The sequence below is a fragment of the Felis catus genome, chromosome B3 (genome assembly GCF_018350175.1).
Source record: "Felis catus isolate Fca126 chromosome B3, F.catus_Fca126_mat1.0, whole genome shotgun sequence".
Classification (NCBI taxonomy): domain Eukaryota; kingdom Metazoa; phylum Chordata; class Mammalia; order Carnivora; family Felidae; genus Felis; species Felis catus.
The window spans coordinates 133,615,136-133,635,797 of NC_058373.1; the positions used below are offsets into that span (position 1 = coordinate 133,615,136).

At 45.8% G+C, this 20,662-nt stretch overlaps 1 protein-coding gene across 1 annotated transcript; it reads left to right on the top strand.

The window, feature by feature from the left end:
• The first annotated feature begins 940 nt into the window (after positions 1 to 940).
• Positions 941 to 11,626, top strand: CALM1 (calmodulin 1). The gene is made up of 6 exons (XM_023255948.2): positions 941 to 1,138; positions 3,916 to 3,946; positions 4,864 to 5,007; positions 7,191 to 7,297; positions 7,724 to 7,859; positions 8,042 to 11,626. The coding sequence occupies exons 1-6, from the start codon at positions 1,136 to 1,138 to the stop codon at positions 8,068 to 8,070; spliced, it is 450 nt and encodes a 149-aa protein (XP_023111716.1). The 5' UTR covers positions 941 to 1,135; the 3' UTR covers positions 8,071 to 11,626.
• Positions 11,627 to 20,662: the final 9,036 nt, after the last annotated feature.

Below are 20,662 nucleotides of genomic sequence, written 5' to 3' on the forward strand. Positions count from 1 at the left end.
GGATTTATGAATAAAGGTCTGAGCCTTCTCAGGACCAGGAAAATTAAAAAAATGTATCAAAGCATGGGTTTTAAGGTCTATGGAAGATTCACAGGTACATTAATTTCAGTAAGACTGGAGCCAGGATGAACAATATTTTCCATAGGAAAAAAAAAACAGTAAAGGGAGAGATATTATTCAGGCACACAAAAAATATTCAGTGGAAACGTGAAAACATTAAAAGAAGACTGGCTAAGCATATGAGCATGACACAGATTTAGCAACTAAGCATACATCATTTGTTTCAGAAACTGCTTCACTTTTTTTAAAAGAAAAAAAAAAAAAAAAAAAAAACATCCGACCAATTTCTTGCGCGAGGAAAACTGCCATGACCCTTCCAGACCCTCCCCAAGGCAGCTGAGGTGTGCAGTCAATTCTTCTGTCCCCAGCTCCCCACGGCCGGCCGCCCCTTGCCCCAGGACCTCCTGAAGCTCCCCGAATGGAGGGGACCAGCTGGGGACCCAGGGGCGCAAGACCAGGGTGACCTGGTTGCTCCCGACAAGCTATAAAAGAGGCGAGGCGGGGGGGAGGGGTGTCCCACAGGTGGAGGTGGAGGTGGGGCTGGGGCGAGAGGCCGACAGCTTCTCAAGTCCTGGGCTGTCCCAAGTCGGGGCTACGTAAACACTCCGCCCTTGAGCGTCCCCAGAAGTGAGTCTCTGGAGATACCACCCCTCACCTGCCTCTGCCCCTGCCCCGCGACCTCGCGCCTCTCTCCAAACCCTAGGAGTCCCGGGCCCCAGCCTCGGCCAGCGGCCGGCGCGCGGGTGCAGCGAGAGGCGGGGCGCGGTAGGGGCGGGGCCAAGCGGGCAAGGCCCGGCCTCTCGCAGGGCCGCTCGGCGCGAGGCAACCGCGGTCGTGGCGGAGGGATACGGATCTCCATATATATACCGCGGAGAGCAGGCTCGCACTTCGGCAGTGGTGCTGAGAGCCTCGCGGGCGCGGCGCCGTTACTCGCAGTCGGGCGGCGGCAGCGGCACAGCGCTGAGCGCACACCGCGCCTTAGCAGCAGCAGCAGCGGAGGCACCCCCGCCGTCACAGCCTCTGCGCTGGTGCAGCCACCCTCGCTCCCTCTGCTCTTCCTCCCTTCGCTCGCACCATGGTAGGTCGGGAGTGGTAAACGGCGGCATAGCAGCTCTCTGCCCATGATTTCTTCCCAAATTTTTAGTTCAGCCCCCCCTTTTGGTGGAGGGGAGGTCCTTTTTTCCGGGTGTTACGCAGCAACTGCGGTTAAGAAGGACGCATTTCGGATTTGCATGTCGCTTTCCTCGGCCAGGGTATCTTCTTAAATTTTGGTCCCTCTTGGAGCTGGACTTGGCTGTGGGCTGTGCGCGGGCAGGGGCTCCGGCCGCAGCAGCACCGGGGCCTTCCGCATCCACCTCCTCCCCCCAGCCCCGCACCACTGCATCCAGCGCGCCGCACCCGGGCTTCCCGCAGCGCTGCGCCTGGGCCGGGGCCCGGGTGGAGGGGCGGGGGAGCCGGGCGGGGCCGGGCACTCGATACCCCCACCCCCCTCCGCCTTCAGCCCGGGGCACGGAGGCGGCGGGTCGGGAGGGCTGCAGAGAATGAATGGGCCCACGCTAGCCGGTGGCGCACATTGCTCGGGCCGGGGCGTGGGGGGCGCCGTCCGCGTCTACCTCCTCCCCCACCCCGCGACCCTGCTGCGCGTTCGGGCCCAGCCGCTTTCCCTCCTCCCTCCCGGGGGGCGCGGCGCGGGCGTGGGCTGGGAAGGAAGGAGCCGGGGAAGGGTGGGGTGGGGGCAGGAAGGCGAGGGGTGGGGGGCGGAGAGGGCGGAAGCGGCAGGCCGGCCGCCCTGCGCCCGGGCGGGGCCCTGCGGTGTGGCCGGGCTCGTGTCTCCCTGTTTCGCACCCCTGCAGCCCCCCCACCCAGTGCGGTAGTGAAGGCGTGCGTGATCCTCAGTACATCGGGAGGTCCCTTCCCGCGGGAGGCGCTCGGCTTGCGCTAATTGGGGCGGGGGGGGCGGGGGAGGAGGGAGCTGGCGCGCGGCTCGGTTTCCATTAGAGACGCAAAGTTTCTGCTTCAGGAGGAGGCGGCGGCGCGGCGGGCTCGCCGCCTGGGGGAGCAGAAGCGGGTGGGAGGCGCGGGGCGGGCTTGGCCCCCTCTCGCCGCGCGGTCCCGTAGCGGGGGTGGGAGTGGGGGTGGCCCTGGTCTGGGAGGGGCGGTGTCCCCGCCCTGGGGCCCCCTCGCTCCTCCGCACCCCGCCTGCTCGCGGGGCACGCACCCCTGCCTGGCCCCTAGCCACTTTGCAGTCCGCAGGGAGATGCCCTCCACGTTTCCGCTTTCTCTGAGGCCTCTAGATTGCCAGATGCGCCTGTGCGCCTCGCCGGGTGTGTTTTCTACAGCCCCCTTCCTCCCTTGGGCGGGCAGGGCTGACATCACTCACAGCGTTTTCTGGCTTGGCGGGGTGGGGAGTTTCAGGGCACCTTTGCCCCTAGGCCAAAGCGATTTGGGGGCGGGTATTTCTTTGTCGAATAAGGCTGATGATGGTCTCAAAAACCTCCAAAGAGTTTTGCGGTGAGGTGGGACTGTGCTCCCCCAATAAGGTGACAGCTTCTCTTGCGAGGTGTGGCACCGCTTCCTGTTGTACAAAGACAGATGTCCTGACGTTACATAAATCATCGGGTCTCCTCCTTTCGATGTAAGGAAAACCATCTTCCGGTGACTGGGGTAGAAAGGAAGACCCAATTCTAATTTGAAAAAATAAGTCCCCCCCCCCCCAAATAAATAAATTGGAACGTTCTTATTGGGAAAGTTTTCATTTAAGAGTTCGAGTAAACATGACTTGGTTAGCTTTCTGTTAGAACTTACTTTGTAACTGGCTTCACTAGGTGGTGTCCTTCATTAAAATAAAAATACATATTAGCTCTCCTTGCATTCTCAAATTCCTCTGGATGGAGGCACAGGTTCCGAGTTGCAGAGATCAGACAATACAAGTGAGAATTACCTTCATGGCCATTACCACCTCAAGTAAAGTGTGTTTATTATGAGCAGCTCTTGGTAGATTGGTAGAGTAAATATTCTCTGGCAAAGTTAATAGCTACTTCTTTTCCAGAAAAGAGAAGGTGTAGTCTTACAATTGTTGTGTACTTTATGTGTACTTAACGTTTGCAGTTTTGTAACAGCTCAGTTGTAGGATGGTTCCATTTTTTCCTGGCTTCTTCGTCAAAGATAATTTGAGGGCATCAGCCATAATAAATGGTAGGCTTTTAAGACATAACTGCCTAATTTAAACAGAAAGCATTTATTACGTGGAAATCAAGTTAGGTGGGGTAACCCATTGCCGTAAATTTATTTTTTTCCACTTCATTGTGTCTCATAAAATAGATCTAAAAGCCTCTTAATCCACTCCAATGCCATTACGTAACGCCTATTCGGAGATTTTGGAGCTCCCGCAGCAATGCGCAAGGTGCGCTAAAAGCCTGCCCCTGGACGCGATCCTGGCTGTGGTGACAGCAGCCTCAGACTAGGATCCTTGGATGGAAGGGGGGACTGCGGTGTCCCTGGCGCAGTAGGTGGCGCTCTTCTTTCTCAGAGCTTGTGGCTGCATCCTATGCGGTGTGGCCTTTTGCCGCTAGAGGTGCCATTTTTCAAATTATGAACTGACCCTTCCTTAGGGAGACCTCAGCACATCGCCTTAGGCCCAGCCAAGAAAACCTGAAGTACAGTGTTGTCACTTCTTTGTCACCGTTTGTTTTTAAAATGGGTTTCATTTAAGGGCAGTGCTACCGTTTGGGGATGGTTGTCTTTTTTTTTTTTTTTTTTTTTTAAAGGTCAATATTAAAAGTATAATTGGGAAAACTATGTTGCCCTCAGTCAACTCTTGTGCATTGAGTTATAACCTCTTCTTTCTTTATCTAGGCTGATCAGCTGACCGAAGAGCAGATTGCTGGTAAGTTGCTGACTTCAGGGGGTTCCGGTAGACCAGAACTAGGCACGATTGTGTGGGTGGCTTCTCTGACCCTTCCCCCCCAATAATCTGAGCAGTTTTCTAAGAATTGATTTAAATGGAAACAATATGCAGAGATATTTAGGTCAGGAGTGAATTCCTTGCCAGTGTTTCAGAGGCAACGTGGAAGGAAGTGGAGGTGGGAATACTTGTTCCGCCCTGGAGTGTTTGACTGAACGTCCTGGTGTTCAGGGCTCCGCACGTAATGAGATGGCGCTGAGCCTGCTCCTCGCAAATGGAGTTTAGAATTCTTATGCCACGGGGCTTTTAGTAATTCACCGCGAAGGCTTGGGCTTGCTGTTTGAAAATAAATGGGAAAATGAGCGTTAGGACTACTATAATCATTGGAAAGGGAGTTAGTTGAGATTCTAGCTTTTAGTGTTCCTTGGAGGACTTTTTTTGAGGATGATTCTGTTCAGGAAACCAGGAATACGCCTTTGAGATGTTAAGTGCCATGTAGAGAGAACAGCCTGGTTACCTGGGACTGTACGTTTCTAGGAACCGCTTCATGTTGTTATGAAACCAGGAGTTCTTATGGCTGTAGAAATTTAACAGGAAGGGGCCTGAAGGGAACTTGCTGACCAATCTTCACTTGTCAGATTGGATTGAGGACTAACTTAAGTGTGTTTAAGCTTAGTTTTCTTGAAAAACGTGAGAATACTGTGATTTTGCTTTATGGACTGCTGAATGGAGGCCAGTCCAATAGGACTGTTGTGGTCTTTATTTTAGTAGATAAAGACCAGGCAGTTACTGATAATTCCCAAACTCGGACGGTTTGCTTTGGCAAGCCCAAGGAAAGTGTGTGCTGTGCCTGGGTTGGATAAAGACGTTCATTCTAAAGGGTACGCTTTTGTTTTCAGAGTTCAAGGAAGCTTTCTCCCTATTTGACAAAGATGGCGATGGTACCATCACAACAAAGGAACTTGGAACCGTCATGAGGTCACTGGGTCAGAATCCAACAGAAGCCGAATTGCAGGATATGATCAACGAGGTGGATGCTGACGGTGAGGGCTTAGACCTATGAATGAGTGCCAGCGTTGTGTAATGCAAGTTCAGACATGTCACAAGATTGTCTTTCAGGTCCCCAGAGCAAAGCACATGCACCGCAGTGGTTGCCTTACAGCCGTTGACAAGGAAAATAGAAGATTATGGGCCTGCCTTTGGCTGTGCTCACTGTCTAGAACATTTCCTGGATCAGATCACTGATTTGTTCTTTTCTACTTGCCGTGACCTACAGCTCAATCTTTTATCAACTGGCCCATGAGTCTGCACTGAGTTCTGTGGGGGAAGTAAAAAAAAAAAAAAAAAAAAAAAAAAATACCCATAGACCTTTTAAAAGAGCTTACTGTCTGTCTCTCGAGGAGTGGGAAGTGAAGGTGGGAAAAGAGCACTCTTAGAATTGAGTACAGGCGTGAGCTGTGGATGTGTTTGTGCCAGAGAATTTTGAAGATCACGTGAAGCTTGGAGAGATGGGGTGCTTGGTGACTGTACGGAGTAGATTTATAGAATCTACTAGAAGAAGAAGATAAATAAGGTGCAGAGCAAGAAGGAACAAGCAGTAACCCCTGTAACAGTTGGTCACCAATTGGTCATCCATTTCTCTGGACTCTAGAAGAGTGGAGAGTAGACCTTATCTTGCTCACTTCTATCAGTAAACAATTTCTGAGCATTCCCCTTTTGAAAAAAAAAAAAAGACACCATGTGTTTGTGGAAACCACATATACATGTACTGTATAACATTGTAGAACATGGGTAATTTTTCAAAAGAGCCAAGAGTAAACAGTTTGGATCTAGACTCTTTTCTAGATGATTGGCTTGGTGTAGTAGCCATTTAAACAAATGTGGTATCCTAAGGTGATACCACAAGTAGAGTTAACCACAAGTAGAGTTAAACTTGTCTGATCACATTTAGAAGCAGGGGCTTGGGGCGAGCTCTTTAACAAGTGGTTTCAGCCCATTTGGGCTACTTCAGAAAGAGTTTTCATCCATATTAGTGTTGTTTTGGAAAGGAGATAGCTCATAGTTCTCTTGCGTTTGATTGCTAAGGTCATCTGGGAACATGGAGTGGCTGCCTCCCGTTTCATGTGAAGCCTGGGAAACTGCTTAGGGACTCGCAACTGGCAAAGTGTCTTGGGCCCTTAGATTGTATGGAACAAGGAGAGAGAAGTTGTCTGGGGCTACAGAATCTAACACTTTGCGATGAATAAGTGTGATGCCTGAGGATGTCTTCTCTGCATGGCTAGGAGATGGCACTTCAAATAATTTTTGTCTTGCGTGAATGTCATTAATGCTTTAAAATTTTGGAGGCCAAAATGACTTAAAGGGGTCTTTGAATTACTATTTTGATTTAAAGGTAGTTGCTGGTGAAAATGAGTACTTAACCTAAGGCTTTTTTCCTCTAGTTTTGTTTCCATTTAATGCAAGTAACCCTGTTAATCTGGTGGCTTGTCTCTGGAGGTGGTTCACGTAACGCTTCGTTTTAGAGGGGAAGTTGTTGGGAATACTGGCTGTAGAACAGATTCTTCTGACACTGTTTCCTAAATGTTTACGGTTCTGAGCTATGAAAACACTTCCGAGCCTTGCCCTTAATGGGAAACAAACAAAGATACGGAATTGGAGAGAAAAAGATTAGTGGACTTATAATGTGGTTGAGAAACACCTCCTGGAGAAGACTTTGTGACGGTTTATGGTCTGTGGCATAACAAAGTCAGTTTTTCCCCTCCCGTAATTCTTTTCTTCTGTGAGAACGTTTGGTTGTATTGGCAGGCCAGTTCTGAGCCTTTCCCAGCATCACTGGCCAAGGCAGAGTTAGGTCGGAGTGGTCACCCTCACTCAGGGGGACGGCGTTCTCCAAAGCCTCTCTCGGGAATGGAAGGGAGCTGTGCTCTTTCTCTCGAACTGTACACCCCCCTATTAGTGGTCAAGAGGCCACGTGTGCACTTTCCTTTGCATCGTTAAATGATATCCTGGGCACCGATTGCTAGTTTGAATTACCACGAATCATGTGAAATTACCCTGCAAAGTGTTTAAACAGTTTAGACTTATCAATGGTTTTACCTAATAAAATAATTTACCATTTTGTGCCAGTGAGGCTTCAACCATTCCGTAAAGTGCTTTTAAGATTATCACTGCCAGGTAGCATTACTGGAGCATTTCTTTTACGTGAGCTTTTGTTTTTTAATTTAAGGTAATGGCACCATTGACTTCCCAGAATTTTTGACTATGATGGCTAGAAAAATGAAAGATACAGACAGTGAAGAAGAAATTCGCGAGGCATTCCGAGTCTTTGACAAGGTAATCCTGCATCTGTGTTGCAGACGGTACTTACATATGGCTTTTTTTTTTTTTCCCCTATCGTTTCTAAATGCTCTGACAATCTGTTCTCTAGTTAGCACACTTAAAGCTAATTGCCGGGGCCCTGTTATCTCACTTTCAAATATCCTGACTTCTGCAGCCATCTTATTGGGTGAGAGTAAGCATAGTAAGTAGTGGCGAGTTCTGAGCCAAGTTCTTGGTTGTTACTTTCAGTTTGTTAGCTTTTGCAAAGCCCCTGCGTTCTCTGGGTTCGCTGAGTGTATGCACGTAGTCGGTAAGCGGGGAGAGGGGGCCGGACCGGAGATGTGCAGGCTGTATGCAGAAGTGGCAGTACTGGGAGAGGGGATGATGAAGTCACAGACGTGCTCAGCTGCCGCCGTCAGTAACGAGGCTCCACGTTCACAGGATGGCAACGGTTACATCAGTGCGGCAGAACTACGTCACGTCATGACAAACTTAGGAGAAAAACTAACAGATGAAGAAGTAGATGAAATGATCAGAGAAGCAGATATCGATGGAGACGGGCAAGTCAACTATGAAGGTAAAACACTACAATTTCCTTAGCTTAGTTTTGAATAGACTTCCCTTTGGTGTCTGTAAACAAGCTAACTGCTTCACTAGACAGGGGTTTTTTTGGTTTGTTTTTAATGCAGAAGAGAGCTGACGTGTTCATGAAAGCTACTTTTGAAGATAACCCAAAGCTATGATTATTTGTCTTTTCAGAATTCGTACAGATGATGACTGCAAAGTGAAGACCTACTTTCAACTCCTTTTTTCCCCCCTCTAGAAGAATCAAATTGAATCTTTTACTTACCTCTTGCAAAAAAAAAAAAAAAAAAAAGTTCATTTACTCATTCTGTTTCTATATAGCAAAACTGAATGTCAAAAGTACCTTCTGTCCACACACACAAAATCTGCATGTATTGGTTGGTGGTCCTGTCCCCTAAAGATGAAGCGCTACACATCAGTTTTACGATATAAATACTTGTACTACCTTAACGATAAGGAAGCACTTAGTGGACTCCTTGCAGTTCCATTTGCTAATGATTACTACACTGTTTGGGCTGGCCAGTTTTTCATGCATGCAGCTTGACGATTGAGCACAGTCAGGCCTTTGTATTAAAAACGAAAAATGAAAAAACAAATTTAAAAAAACCTGTTTCAAATGGGTTCTAGTTCAATTTGTTAGTATAAATTGTCATAGCGGGTTTACTGAAAACAAACCTTTAAAATTGGTTTACCTCAGGATGCTGTGCAGAAAAATGGGTGAAGGATAGATAGACCGTCTAGACGCGGCCCCACAGAGCAGGACGGCCCCCTGTACTTCGTGCGCCCCCACCCGTGGTGACAGTGACACATCCTGCCGGCATCCTGTGCGTGTTGGTTTAGCGTTGTCCGCATTGTACCAGAGAGCGAGATGGGTGTCGGGCTGTCACCATTCACACAAATTTTTAAAAAGAAACCTTTACCAAGGGAGCATCTTTGGACTCTCTGTTTTTAAAACCTCCTGAACCTGACTTGGAGCCAGCAGAGGTAGGCTGTGGCTGTGGACTCTTCAGCACAACCATCAACATTGCTGTTCAAGAAATTACAATTTAACGTCCATTCCAAGTTGTAAATGCTAGTCTTTTTTTTTTTTTTCCAATAAAAAGACCATTAACTTAAAGTGGTGTTAAATGCTTTGTAAAGCTGAGATCTAAATGGGGACAAGGCAGTTGGAGGAGAGGTTTAACCATTTAACGCCCACAGCCCAGAATCGGGCTTCTCGCCCTCCCGACATCCCAGCACCGACCTCTGAGCGTGAGACCTTGCCTAAAGCCGGGCAGATAGCAACTGCTTTGTCCTGCCCATAGGCACGTAGGTCTACTTGTATTTTCACTGGGGGGAGGTGGGGAGTGAAGGCCGGGAGCTTCATGATTATTCAGGCAGCGGAGCTCTTAAGGAAGGAAAAAAACCCACTTTTTCTCAAGCATGTACTTCGGGGTTCTTCTCAGTCGTGCTGCCGATTACCTGTTTTATGTAACTACTTGAGACCATCTGTGCAAGAGACATGGTTTTGTGTGTCTGTAATTCAATCCTCGCCGGGTGGTAGGAGCACGAGGTCCCTTCTTAGCCAGTCTTCGTGCCTAAAAGACACTACCGGTCACCTTTGATTGATGACTTTTAATTTATACTACTTTCCTTAGCCTCCTTTTCTTTTCTATTTTTTTGTTTTGTTTTGTTTTCCTGCAGTGGACTTGACACTTTGCTTTCTTTCTCCCAAGTAGTCCCCAGCCTGAAAGTAAACAACTCCAGCATGGAGTGGATTTTGTGTCTAATTATAAACCTGTAACCAAAACTGAGATGCTGACACTGGTCTTTGCGGTGGGATTGGTGTTCTCTAAAAGCCCCTTTAAAGACAAAATGCATTTAGCGTAGAACTCTTTTTCTGCGATGAAGGCTGGAGGTGCGTCTTTCAGGGTGTTAACTGGTCGTAGCTTACCAGTAAGGAGATGGGGGTTTCAAGAGTGTTCGTGGGCGGTTTTAATTTGCCTGGGACAGCAGCAGGCTGCCAGTGAGGCAGCGAGAAGCTCTTGGCAGCCAAACGGGTGCGTTCGGGGCTGGTTTATAGAGACCCTTGGCTTCTCCCTCTCCTACTCCCTGTCTTTCTGGCATTTTGCAGCCTGTTAGATTTCCTGCCAGAGGGGTAGGTCAGAGCCGTGGAGAGGAGCCCACCCATCTGCTGCTGGTCCTTAGACTGGGCGGTTGTAGAAGAGAAGGTGACTGAACTAGAGATGGCTTTCAGAGTTCCCTGGATCTGGAAGGAGCACCTGAGAACACCTTAGAGGTTCTTCTGGTGAGACAGTGAGGACCAAGGGCTCCTGGACGTTTCTTGCAGGGAGGCCAAGTGTTGACCCATCGCGGGCCTGTGTTCAGTGGCCTCTCCGTAGCGTCAAAGAGGGATGGGGGTGATTTAACTTGTTTTCAAAACTTTGCCTTCTGTCTTAACTCTTTCGTCAAGTCTTTTTCTAGAAGCTGGGTGGGCTCCATTTAAGCGGTCCCACAGTCCTTCGTGAAAGACCGTTCATGAAGTCAGAGTCTTACATGGCCAGCATCCTGGATGGGAAGTGAAGCCTTGCCCCCAGGGAGTGCTGAGTTCAGCTTGGCGTTGAGGGGCAGCCCAGTCCGCTGTAGCCTTTTTTTTCCCCTCTGGCTTTTGAGGGGATGACAGCCCAGATTGGGCGTTTGCAGGCTGCACGAGTTTGTGAGAGGAAATAGCTGGATGTGGGGGTCCGTCCCCCTAACGTTGGTTAGCACCTTCCTGTAAACTCTTGCCCCTACTTCTAACTGCTCTATAAATATATACATATATTTATATATATAAAGTGACTAGTTTAACTGGCATCCCGCTTGAGCCTGAGACTTGCCATAAAAAAACTGCTGAGTACTTGGCAAACACTTTCATAGTTTTGTTCTCCATCTGTTTGGGGTAGGTGTTAAGCAAGGCAAATGCATCTCGATGTTTCAGATGGGCTTTTGATGCACTGTTGCCAAGAAAGGCTTTTTTTCTGATTTTTAGACAAATGAATTTTTGCACACTTTAATTGGTGTCTTTCGGCAACACATTGAAAATTAGCTACTGTACATATTTTTATATTCTCTTTATAAATGCATGTCTGACTGTACTTCTAACCTGTATCGTAACGAGCGGCCGTCCGGTAGGCCTCCCTAAGTGCCACCGTGGCACATCAGAGTAGCAGCATATTATTGGCCCCTCAGCGTACTGGGAACTTCTTCCTAAACCAAGAATGTAAATTTGGTCAAGGGTCTGCTCTTGTTTCACTCCATTATTTTAAACCTTTGAACTGATACTGTATATCCTAAATACATTATCCTTTTGGCAGTGACTAGGATTCCACGAATGTGTCTTAACCCGTCCCTTCAGCCGGCAGTTTACGATTTCCTTTTTTTTTTTTTTAAATCCCCTGAAGTTGTCTTCTAGGAGACAGAAATCCTTTGCGGTCTGTATCCCTCGAGTAAGAAGGTAGTGGCGTGGGTGGGGTGTGTGTTCTTTCTCCAGCCCTTCTACTGTTCATTACACACGTCTGTAGCAAAAGATGGCCGTAGTTCTGTTACCGGAGTTAACCCTTCACCATGGCGATTTGAAAAGGAGATGTACTTGAATGTTTCTGTAAATCTTGAGATAAACTGTTTGGAGATTTAACCACCTCTCTGATGGGGGACCAACTCTATGGAAATTGTAAATAAGTTTTATTTATAAACCTGGCACTGTATTCAATAAACATTTCTGCAGCCTTTCATCTCTAACTGCGAACTGTGTAGGTTTTTAGCTCGTATAGCCTCCGATCCCTTCTGCTTAACGGGCGAGGTACACCTGCCCTCAGATGTTATTCCACCCAGGCTCTAGGACAGTGGGCGAGCATGAGGGGCCAGAAACACCACAGACACATCCCACTATAGCCTTACTCTAGTTTTAAGTTCAAGTGATAATAGCTGACATTTGAACTCAATCTTGTGGCCAATCACTGTGTCCGTGCTTGCTTTATGCAGAAAATTCACACCACGAAAAGGTTCATTTCCCTTTAACCTCAGCGTTAATTCCAAGTTTCTTGAGGAATTGTGTGAAGAAGTACACTTTACAAATTGGACGGGAATTTTATACCTAAGCCCATATTACTTCCGCCCGCGTCAAGAGCAGGGCGGCCAAGGAAACGGGGTGGGATGCAACTTTACAACCTTGGAGTTGAAACCTTCCCCTGTTCCGATCCTGTTCAGACCCTGGTCCTAGGCAAAGTTCTCTAGCAGGAAAGTCCACCTGTTTTCCTGACGGATCTTTTCCAGGTTGCTTTGCCCGTTTCCTTCTGCACAGAATCCGTGAGAGAGCCAAAAAGAAGGGGAAAGGTCACAGGGGAAGCCCCTGCTTTGGTCAGAAGGCTTGAGACCCGCTTCCAGGGAGCATTTGGCCCCTTCTGTATACAGGAGCTGAACTAAAGGATGTGGACACCACTGTGGAGACAGAGCCCCTCTGCCTGCCACTTTAGGCCTGGCTCTTTGTTTTTGGTTCTTTCCCTCTGGAGCTGTGGACAGGTGCTTCCCTTCTCTGGGCCCCAGTTTCCTCCTTGGTAAAAGAAGATTTTCAGACTAGGTGGCTTTCTAGGATTCTGGCCAACCCAGCTTGGCATCACTTGGTGTTTAAATTGAAATTGCAGCCTAAGGGGTGGGAGGCAGAATAGTGCGGGCGTGCTATACGCTTCGAGGTGACAATTGGGATTTTTAAAGTGTCAGCAGCTCCATGTTGGGGAGTGAGGGGTAAGCTTGCTGTTCAGACCGACGTCAGGTGGGGCACCTGGGTGACTCAGGTGAGAATTCGACTCTTGATTTTGGCTCAGGTCATGATCTCATGGTTCATGAGACGGAGCCGTGTTGGGTTCTGCGCTGACAGCATGGAGACTGCTTGGGAGTCTCTCTCTGCCCCTCCCCCCCACTCACGCTATCTCGCTCTCTCTCAAAATAAACATATATATGAAGACTGTGATGTAATATTGGAACGTGGGTCAGAGAAACTGATCATTAAGTGACTTCCATCCTCCTCCTGGGATGGAAATAGGAAGCTCTCTGCCTGCAAGAGATTCAGTCCAAGTGGCAACGTCATCTGGATTTTCAGCAGCTTTGGTTCAGGAAACACACACACACACACACACACACACACACACACGCACGCACGCACACATTTCCGATTTGAGCTGAACTTCCCCGGGCACTGGGGGCTGGAGCACCCAGTGACTCAAGATGCCTTAGAAGGAAATAAAACTTGAAAGTTTTTTTATAGCTTGGAGCTTCTCTCTCACTGCCCTCCACCCTCTGCCAGGGAGCAGGAGGAGTTAGCTGACTCCAGAACCCCACGGGAGAGCAGATGAGGCCAGAGGAGCCGGCCGGCTTTCCCGCCTCTCCCATTGACAATCCCTGAACTTGAGTTAAAAAAAAAAAAAAAAAAAAAAAAAAAAGGCAGTTTTCTTCAGAAGAGTTATGTTCTGCCTCTGTGTCAACAACCTTTGGAGTGAGTATGTATGTATTTACACACTCAGATATTAGAAATGTCTCATTTGAAAGTTTTATTTTCACTTACAGAGATGAAGGGGAAAAATCTGGAGGTACTTCCACTAAGAAGATAATTTCTTATATTTTGTGTTATCGTCTTTCTATCCTGGTGGTATGTAAACGTCCAGTTTGCTAATAATTTTTTTTAATGTTTTATTTCATTTTTTGAGAGAGAGAGACAGAATGCAAGCAGGGGAGGGGCAGAGAGAGAGGGAGACACAGAATCTGAAGCAGGCTCCAGGCTCCGAGCTGTCGGCACAGAGCCCAGCACAGGGCTCGAACCCACAAACCACAAGAGTATGACCTGAGCCCAAGTCAGACGCTTAACCGACAGCCACCCAGACACCCCTACGGTTTGCTTTTAAACTAATTTACTTCCCCTTGTTGGGTCTTACTATATACCCTCAGGCTGTGACTTTCTGTTTTAATTACCGTGTTTTAGAGTAAAAGATTTTTTTTTCCCCCACAGAGATTGGTACCAGAGGCAAGATTTGAGATAATGGATTATAAAAAGAAAATGGGAAATAAATGAAGAAGTAATTATAAACTAATACTTTAGTTAAAAGGACTAGATCAGGGGCACCTGGGTGGCTCAGTCAGTTGAGCATGTGATTTTGGCTCAGGACATGATCTCATGGTTCATTGATTCAAGCCCCACGTCAGGCTCTGTGCTGACAGCTCAGAGCCTGGAGCCTGCTTCGGATTCTGTGTCTCCCTCTCTCTCTGCCCCTCCCCCATTCACACTCTGTCTCTGTCTCTCAAAAATGAATAAATGTAAAAAAATAAAAATAAAAAAAGGACTAGATCATACATTGTAGGTCAAACTCTCAGTGCAAATACCCCTATCTGGTGATTCTCAAACTTTTGGGAACACTTGACCATGACAAGAAGCTTGTTACCTCAACAGGCAGCCAGTCCCATTTTTACAAAAGTATGTCTGTGATTCTAAAAGAAATGTTTATTGTAGAAAATCTGTGATCTCAAATGACCCCACTGCTATGCAAAATATACTTAATGCTTAGTATTACCTTCCAGAATTTTTTCTCACCATATGGATGCAGAGAGACAATGGACAAAATTGGATCTGTAGGTACGTTTTTTTTTTTTTAATTAAGCATAAGATTCTTTATTATATACACTTACATATTGTATATATTATATACATATATAATCTTTTTATTATGCTGTTTCTTGATCTATAATTCATGTACAATAAAATTCACCCTTTTCATAGTGGGTTTTAATATATTCACAAATTGTGCAGCCATCAATATTATCTAATTTTAGAGCATTTTCATTACCCCAAAAAGTAGCTCTTAGCAGTCACTCCCTATTCTCTCTTACCCCTACCCCTGGCAAGCATGAACCTACTTTGTGTGTCTACAGATTTACCTATTCTGGACATTTCATATAAATGGAATCATGTATTCATAATTTTTTCTCCTCTCTTTTTTACTTTTTATGCTGAACATTCCTCCATATACTTCAATTCTTAGATACAATTTTTAGGAGCTGACTACATGAGTATGGCCTACTTTCGTTAACGATCCCCTAGTTAAAGGCCATTTGGCACATTCCATTTTGAGCAGCTCTAAGTGTGAGAACGTTCTTAATAGGTTGACCTCTTCCTTTTAGCTTCTCCTCATTGATTCCACGTCAGCCTGGTGGAGCTACCACTGGACATCTAATCCTGTTTCTATGCTGTAGACCTTTGGTCTTTTCCACTTCCACACAGCCCTCCTTAAATCTTCAGGCTTGGGGCGCCTGGGTGGCTCTGTCGGTATGACTCTTGATTTCGGCTCAGGTCACAATCTCATGGTTCATGAGTTCAAGCCCTGTGTTGGGCTGCGTGCTGACAGCGTGGAGCCTGCTTAGGATTCTCTCTTTCTCGCTCTCTGCCCCTCCGCCTCCTCTCTTTCTCTCTCAAAAAAAAAATTACAAAAAACTCTTCAGTCCTAGTATTTACTTTTTGTTGTTGTTGTTGTTCTTTTTTTAAGACTGCTCTGAGCTGGGGCGCCTGGGTGGCTCAGTTGGTTAAACATCCAAGTTCAGCTCAGGTCATGGTCTCACGGTCTGTGAGTTCGAGCCCCGCATCGGGCTCTGTGCTGACAGCTCAGAGCGTGGAGTCTGCTTCGGATTCTGTGTCTCCCTCTCTCTCTGCCCCTCCCCTGCTCATGCTCTGTCTCTATCTGTCTCAAAAATAAATAAAAACAAAAAAAAATTAAAAAAAAAAAGACTTCTCTGAGAGTAATCAACAAAATACGGTGAAATTCACTCAGATTCTGTATTCAGACAGACTTCTGCATTCAAATCTTGCCTTCCCAAGCCATACAATTTGGCAGGTGACAGCTTGGTGCCTTAGTAGCCTCAAGGCGGTTGCAAGAGTGAGATTACGGAAATCCTCTGGCTTGGCGGCAAGCACGTGGAAGGTGCTCAAACGCTTTCTTCTTCCAGAAGGTATGAATTCTGTTACTGCAGAAGAAAACGAGGCTAGGTTTCCAGTTTCCTTTGTTTGATCCAGCTCCTGTTGGCTCTTGGGAGTTGCCACTTCCTCTCTTTGTTCAAAACACACAAACCTTCTGGTTAGTTAGCTTCTCATCCCTTTGGGAACCTGATGACAGATGCCAGTGTCTAGTCTTCTGGTATCGGCTCCCCAGAGCTCACGGGCAGGCCTTCTGGACCCTCAGCGGGGCCAGGCCTAAAGGCCTCTGTCAGTGTTCTCCCTAGGTGTGCCTGCATGGGAAGAGCTGTAGCATCTTTGGGCACTTGCAGGCTGGGCCTTCTCTGGAGAATGATCAAGGTCCCATTCTTGTTAAAGGTCCATCTTAATGGAAGCAATTGACCCCATGCGGGAGAGGGCAGTGGTGAAGCCCTCTCTTCCTTCTCAGGGAACATCTCATTACCTTCTGTCCCTGGCAGAGGACTACCTCTTCCTGCTCCTTCTCTTCTGGGACCCTGTGGTTCTATCAGAATTCTGACTGGTCCTTCAGAAATGCTCACTGCCCCCAGCTGGGAGCCCTACTCTCTAGGATGGCTGGACCTGGCCCAAACTTGTCTAACACCGTGGAAAGTAAAGCCACCTGGTCGCATCCTGCCTCTTCTCTTCTCTGCCAAACTTGATCTTCACCTGGAACATGTCATATGACATGCCTTGGCTCCCAAGACCTGATTCCAACTCAGTGTCAGAGACACCTCCCCAAACCCCAGAAGTGGGCAATGACCCAATGGTCAGCTAAATCTTATGTGAGCACATCTTTTTTTGAAGGGTTCTGGAAGGAAATTCAGAGTCTGGACAGAGCTGTTTAAATGGGGCAAATCCTTTAACTCATCCTTGCCCATAACTGCTTAGTCTTTCCATTCAGGCTGCCACCTGTAATCAGCAAGGAATATATATGTATATATATATATATATATATACACACACACACACACACACACACACACACACATACATATATATGTATATACTTTTTTTTTTTTTTGCTTGCTGGGAGAGCCAGCTGATTAAGGGAATGAGTGAGAGGGTTGTATTCTAATTATTTGTTCTCAGGTTTGATGCCTACAACGTTTAGAGCTCTGAATCAGAGGGCTTCTAAATATGGGAAGACTCAGTCTCTACCTTTTGAGGAGCTTTTGCAGGCTTTTCAAAGAAACAGTAACTACAACTACCAAGCAGCATGCCGATGAATAACATATACCAACTTGAATACATAAGAACTGATGCAGACATAGCATAACAATGTATAAAACAAAAATTGACAACAACAGGAATAACAAATCCATCATCATAGAGATTTTAGCATTCTTCTCCCAGTAATGAAGAAACCAGGCAGACAATAGCACATTTGAACTACGCAATTCACAAGTTTGATCTTGCATATATGTAGAACATTTTATCCAGCAATTAGAGATTTCAGATTGCAAATACTAATTAGGTCTTAATAATAGTTATAAATTAATAAACTATTATATTATTATAATATATACTTATAAATATAAATATATAAATAACTATTAATGTCAACAATAAAATTAATAAGGAAGATATTAAATAGAGAATTAAGATTGACTATATATTAGGTCATAAAGTAAATCTCAACAAACACTTTTTTTAACATTTACTTATTTTGTTTTTTTGGTTTTTTTTTTAATTTTTAAATGTTTATTTAGTTTTGACAGAGAGAAATAGACAGAGCATGAGTGGGGGAGGGGCAGAGAGAGAGACACACAGAATCTGAAGCAGGCTCCAGGCTCTGAGCTGTCAGCACAGAGCCCGACACGGGGCTCGAACTCACAGACCGTGAGATCATGACCTGAGCCGAAGTCGGATGCTCGACCGACTGAGCCACCCAGATGCCCCAATGCTTATTTGTTTTTGAGAGAAAGCACAAATGAGGGAGGAGCAGAGAGAGGGGGAGATAGGATCCAAAGCAGGCTCTGTGCTGACAGCAGAGAGCCTGATGTAGGGCTCGAACTCAGGAACTGCGAGATCATGACCTGAGCTGAAGTTGGATGCTTAACCAACTGAGCCACCCAGGCACCGCCTCAATGAACATCTAAAAAAAATCTTTCATATTGACTATGTTACAACAATGCATTGGATGAAAAATAATTTAAAAAAATACAACTTTAAAAATACGCATTTGTTTTGAAAATTAAAGTCCATTTCTAATAACACATGGGTCCAAAAAGGAATAATGAAAATCTAGAAAATATTTAGGACTGAATGAAAACAAAATTCTGCATTTCAAAGCTGTAGGATACAGCTTAGAAATGTATAGCATTAAAATAATTGTAATAGAAAAGAAGAAAAACCAAAAATAAATAAGGTAAATATGCAGCTTAAGTTAGAAAAAGAATAGAATAAGCCCAAGAGAACAGAAGGGAAGTATCAAAGATAACCACAGGTACAAAATACAAAACAAAACACAAAGCAGCGGTAGCGAAAAGAAGATCAACGAAGACATACAAAGATAGCTCTTTGAAACGATTATTAGGAAGAGTGTGGCAGTTTGTAAAAAACTAAAAATATAATTACCCTCTGATCTAGCAATCCCACTTCTGGGTATATAATCAAAAGAATTGAAAGCAGAGACTGAAATAGACATTTGTAAACTCATGTCCACAGCAGCATTATTGACAATAGCTGAAAGGTAGAAGCAACCCAAGTGTCCGTCAGTGGGTGGATGGATGAGCAAAATGTGGTGTAGACAGACAGTGGAATATTATTCAGTCTTAAAAAGGGAGGAAGTGCTGACACATGCTAACACATAAATTAACCTTGAAGGCATTGTGCTAAGTGAAAGAAGCCACTCAGGAAAGGACATGAATCCACGTACATGAGGTCCCTAGAGTAATCAAATTCACAGAGATAGAAGGTAGAATTTCTAGGTGGATGCCAGAGAGGGGAGAAGGGGGAATCCTTTGCTAAATGGGTCAAGTTCCAGTTTTGCAAGATAAAAAAGTTCTTTGGGGGCGCCTGGGTGGTTCCATCGGTTAAGCATCCGACATTTCAAGTCAGGTCATGATCTTACTTGAGTTCGTAAGTTTGAGCCCCACATCAGGCTCTGCTCTGACAATAGGAGCCTACTTGGGCTTCTTCATCTCTCTCTCTCTCTTTTTGCCCCTCCCTCATGCTCTCTCTCTCAAAATAAATAAATACACTTAAAAAAATTGTTTTTAAGTTCTTTGGAGACCGATGGTGGTGGTGGCTGTACAGCAATGTGAACGTACTTAATGTCACTTAACTGTACACTTAAAGATGGCTAAAATGGTAAATTTATGTTATGCATATTTTACCACAATTTTTTTTAAGTTAAAAACGCGGAGAGAACATTACAGGAAGATAATGTCATCCTGGAAGTTGCTTATATTGCAGATGATGTTTTGTCTTCTGTTTCATTGATTTGATTTTCCCCCCTCTTACTTCACCATTAATATATTGTGAAATTATTCTAGCTTAAAATTTTTTTAACATGTTTATTTATTTTTGAGAGACAGAGAGAGACAGAGCACCAGCAGGGGAGGGGCAGAGGGAGAGGGAGACACAGAATCTGAAGCAGGCTCCAGGCTCCAAGCTGTCAGCACAGAGCCCGGTGTGGGGCTCGAACCCATGAACTGTGAGATCATGACCTGAGCCAAAGTCAGCTGCTTAACTGACTGAGCCACCCAGCTGCCCCTAGTATAGCTTTACAATAGAAACTAATTCCCGACATTTCAAGTAAAAAAAAAAAAAAAAAATGCTAGAAATGTCAGGCAGTGCTTATGAAAAAAATGTTAGAAACAAAAATGGAGACATAACCACAAATAAAGCAGAGATTTAAAAAAAATGCATATCATGAAACTTTGATGCCAGTAAATATGAAAACTTAGGTAAAAGAAACACTTCCTTAGAGAAGAGAACTGACTTAAGAAGAAGTAGAAAACTTAAAGCAAACTATAACCATTCAAGAACTCTATCGGTAGTTAAAAATATATCTACCTGTAGCGAATATCTGTCAAATTGTGCCATTCTTCCCTCTGAGCCATGAGGTCTTTATCTCATCCCCTGGAATCTAAGTGGGCACTGTGACTATTTTGACCAATGGCACACAGTAGAAAGGATGTGCTCATGTCTGGGTCCATGCCTTAAGAAAACTGAATTTTTCCAATTCTGTCCTTGGAACATTCGGAAGGCCCTGAGACCTTCATGCTGGAGAGGCCACATGTAGATGTTGGGCCAAGCCTTCCTTCTGCTGTCCCTACCAAGGTGGCCAACGTGTAAGGCCATCTTGGACCCCCTAGACAGGGCTACTGGCCAGCTGAAAACCACTGAGTAGCCTCAGTTGACCTCTGGCCACAATGCTTGTCCCTTCACTATAGGATGACTGGCTCCTTCTCAGCCTGTGGGTCTCAGCTTTGATGCTTCCTCTTCAAGAATCCTTCCCTAACCATCCTCTATAAGACTCTACAAAACCCTGTCTCCATTAAGCAGCCACTTCCCATTCCCCCTTCCTCCAGCCCATGACCACCACTAATCTGTTCTAATTTATTGATTCAGGATATTTCATATAGACAGAATCACACAGTATGTGGCCTATCGCGTCTGGCTTCTTTCACTTAGCATTTGCTTTGAGGTTTCATCTACACTGTCACAGGCTCCAGTGCTTTGTTCCTTTTTTATGGCTGAATAATACTCCACTGTATAGTTAGACCACAATTTGAGCCAAGCTGGGCCGGGAACTTGGTTCTCTTGCCCCAAACTTC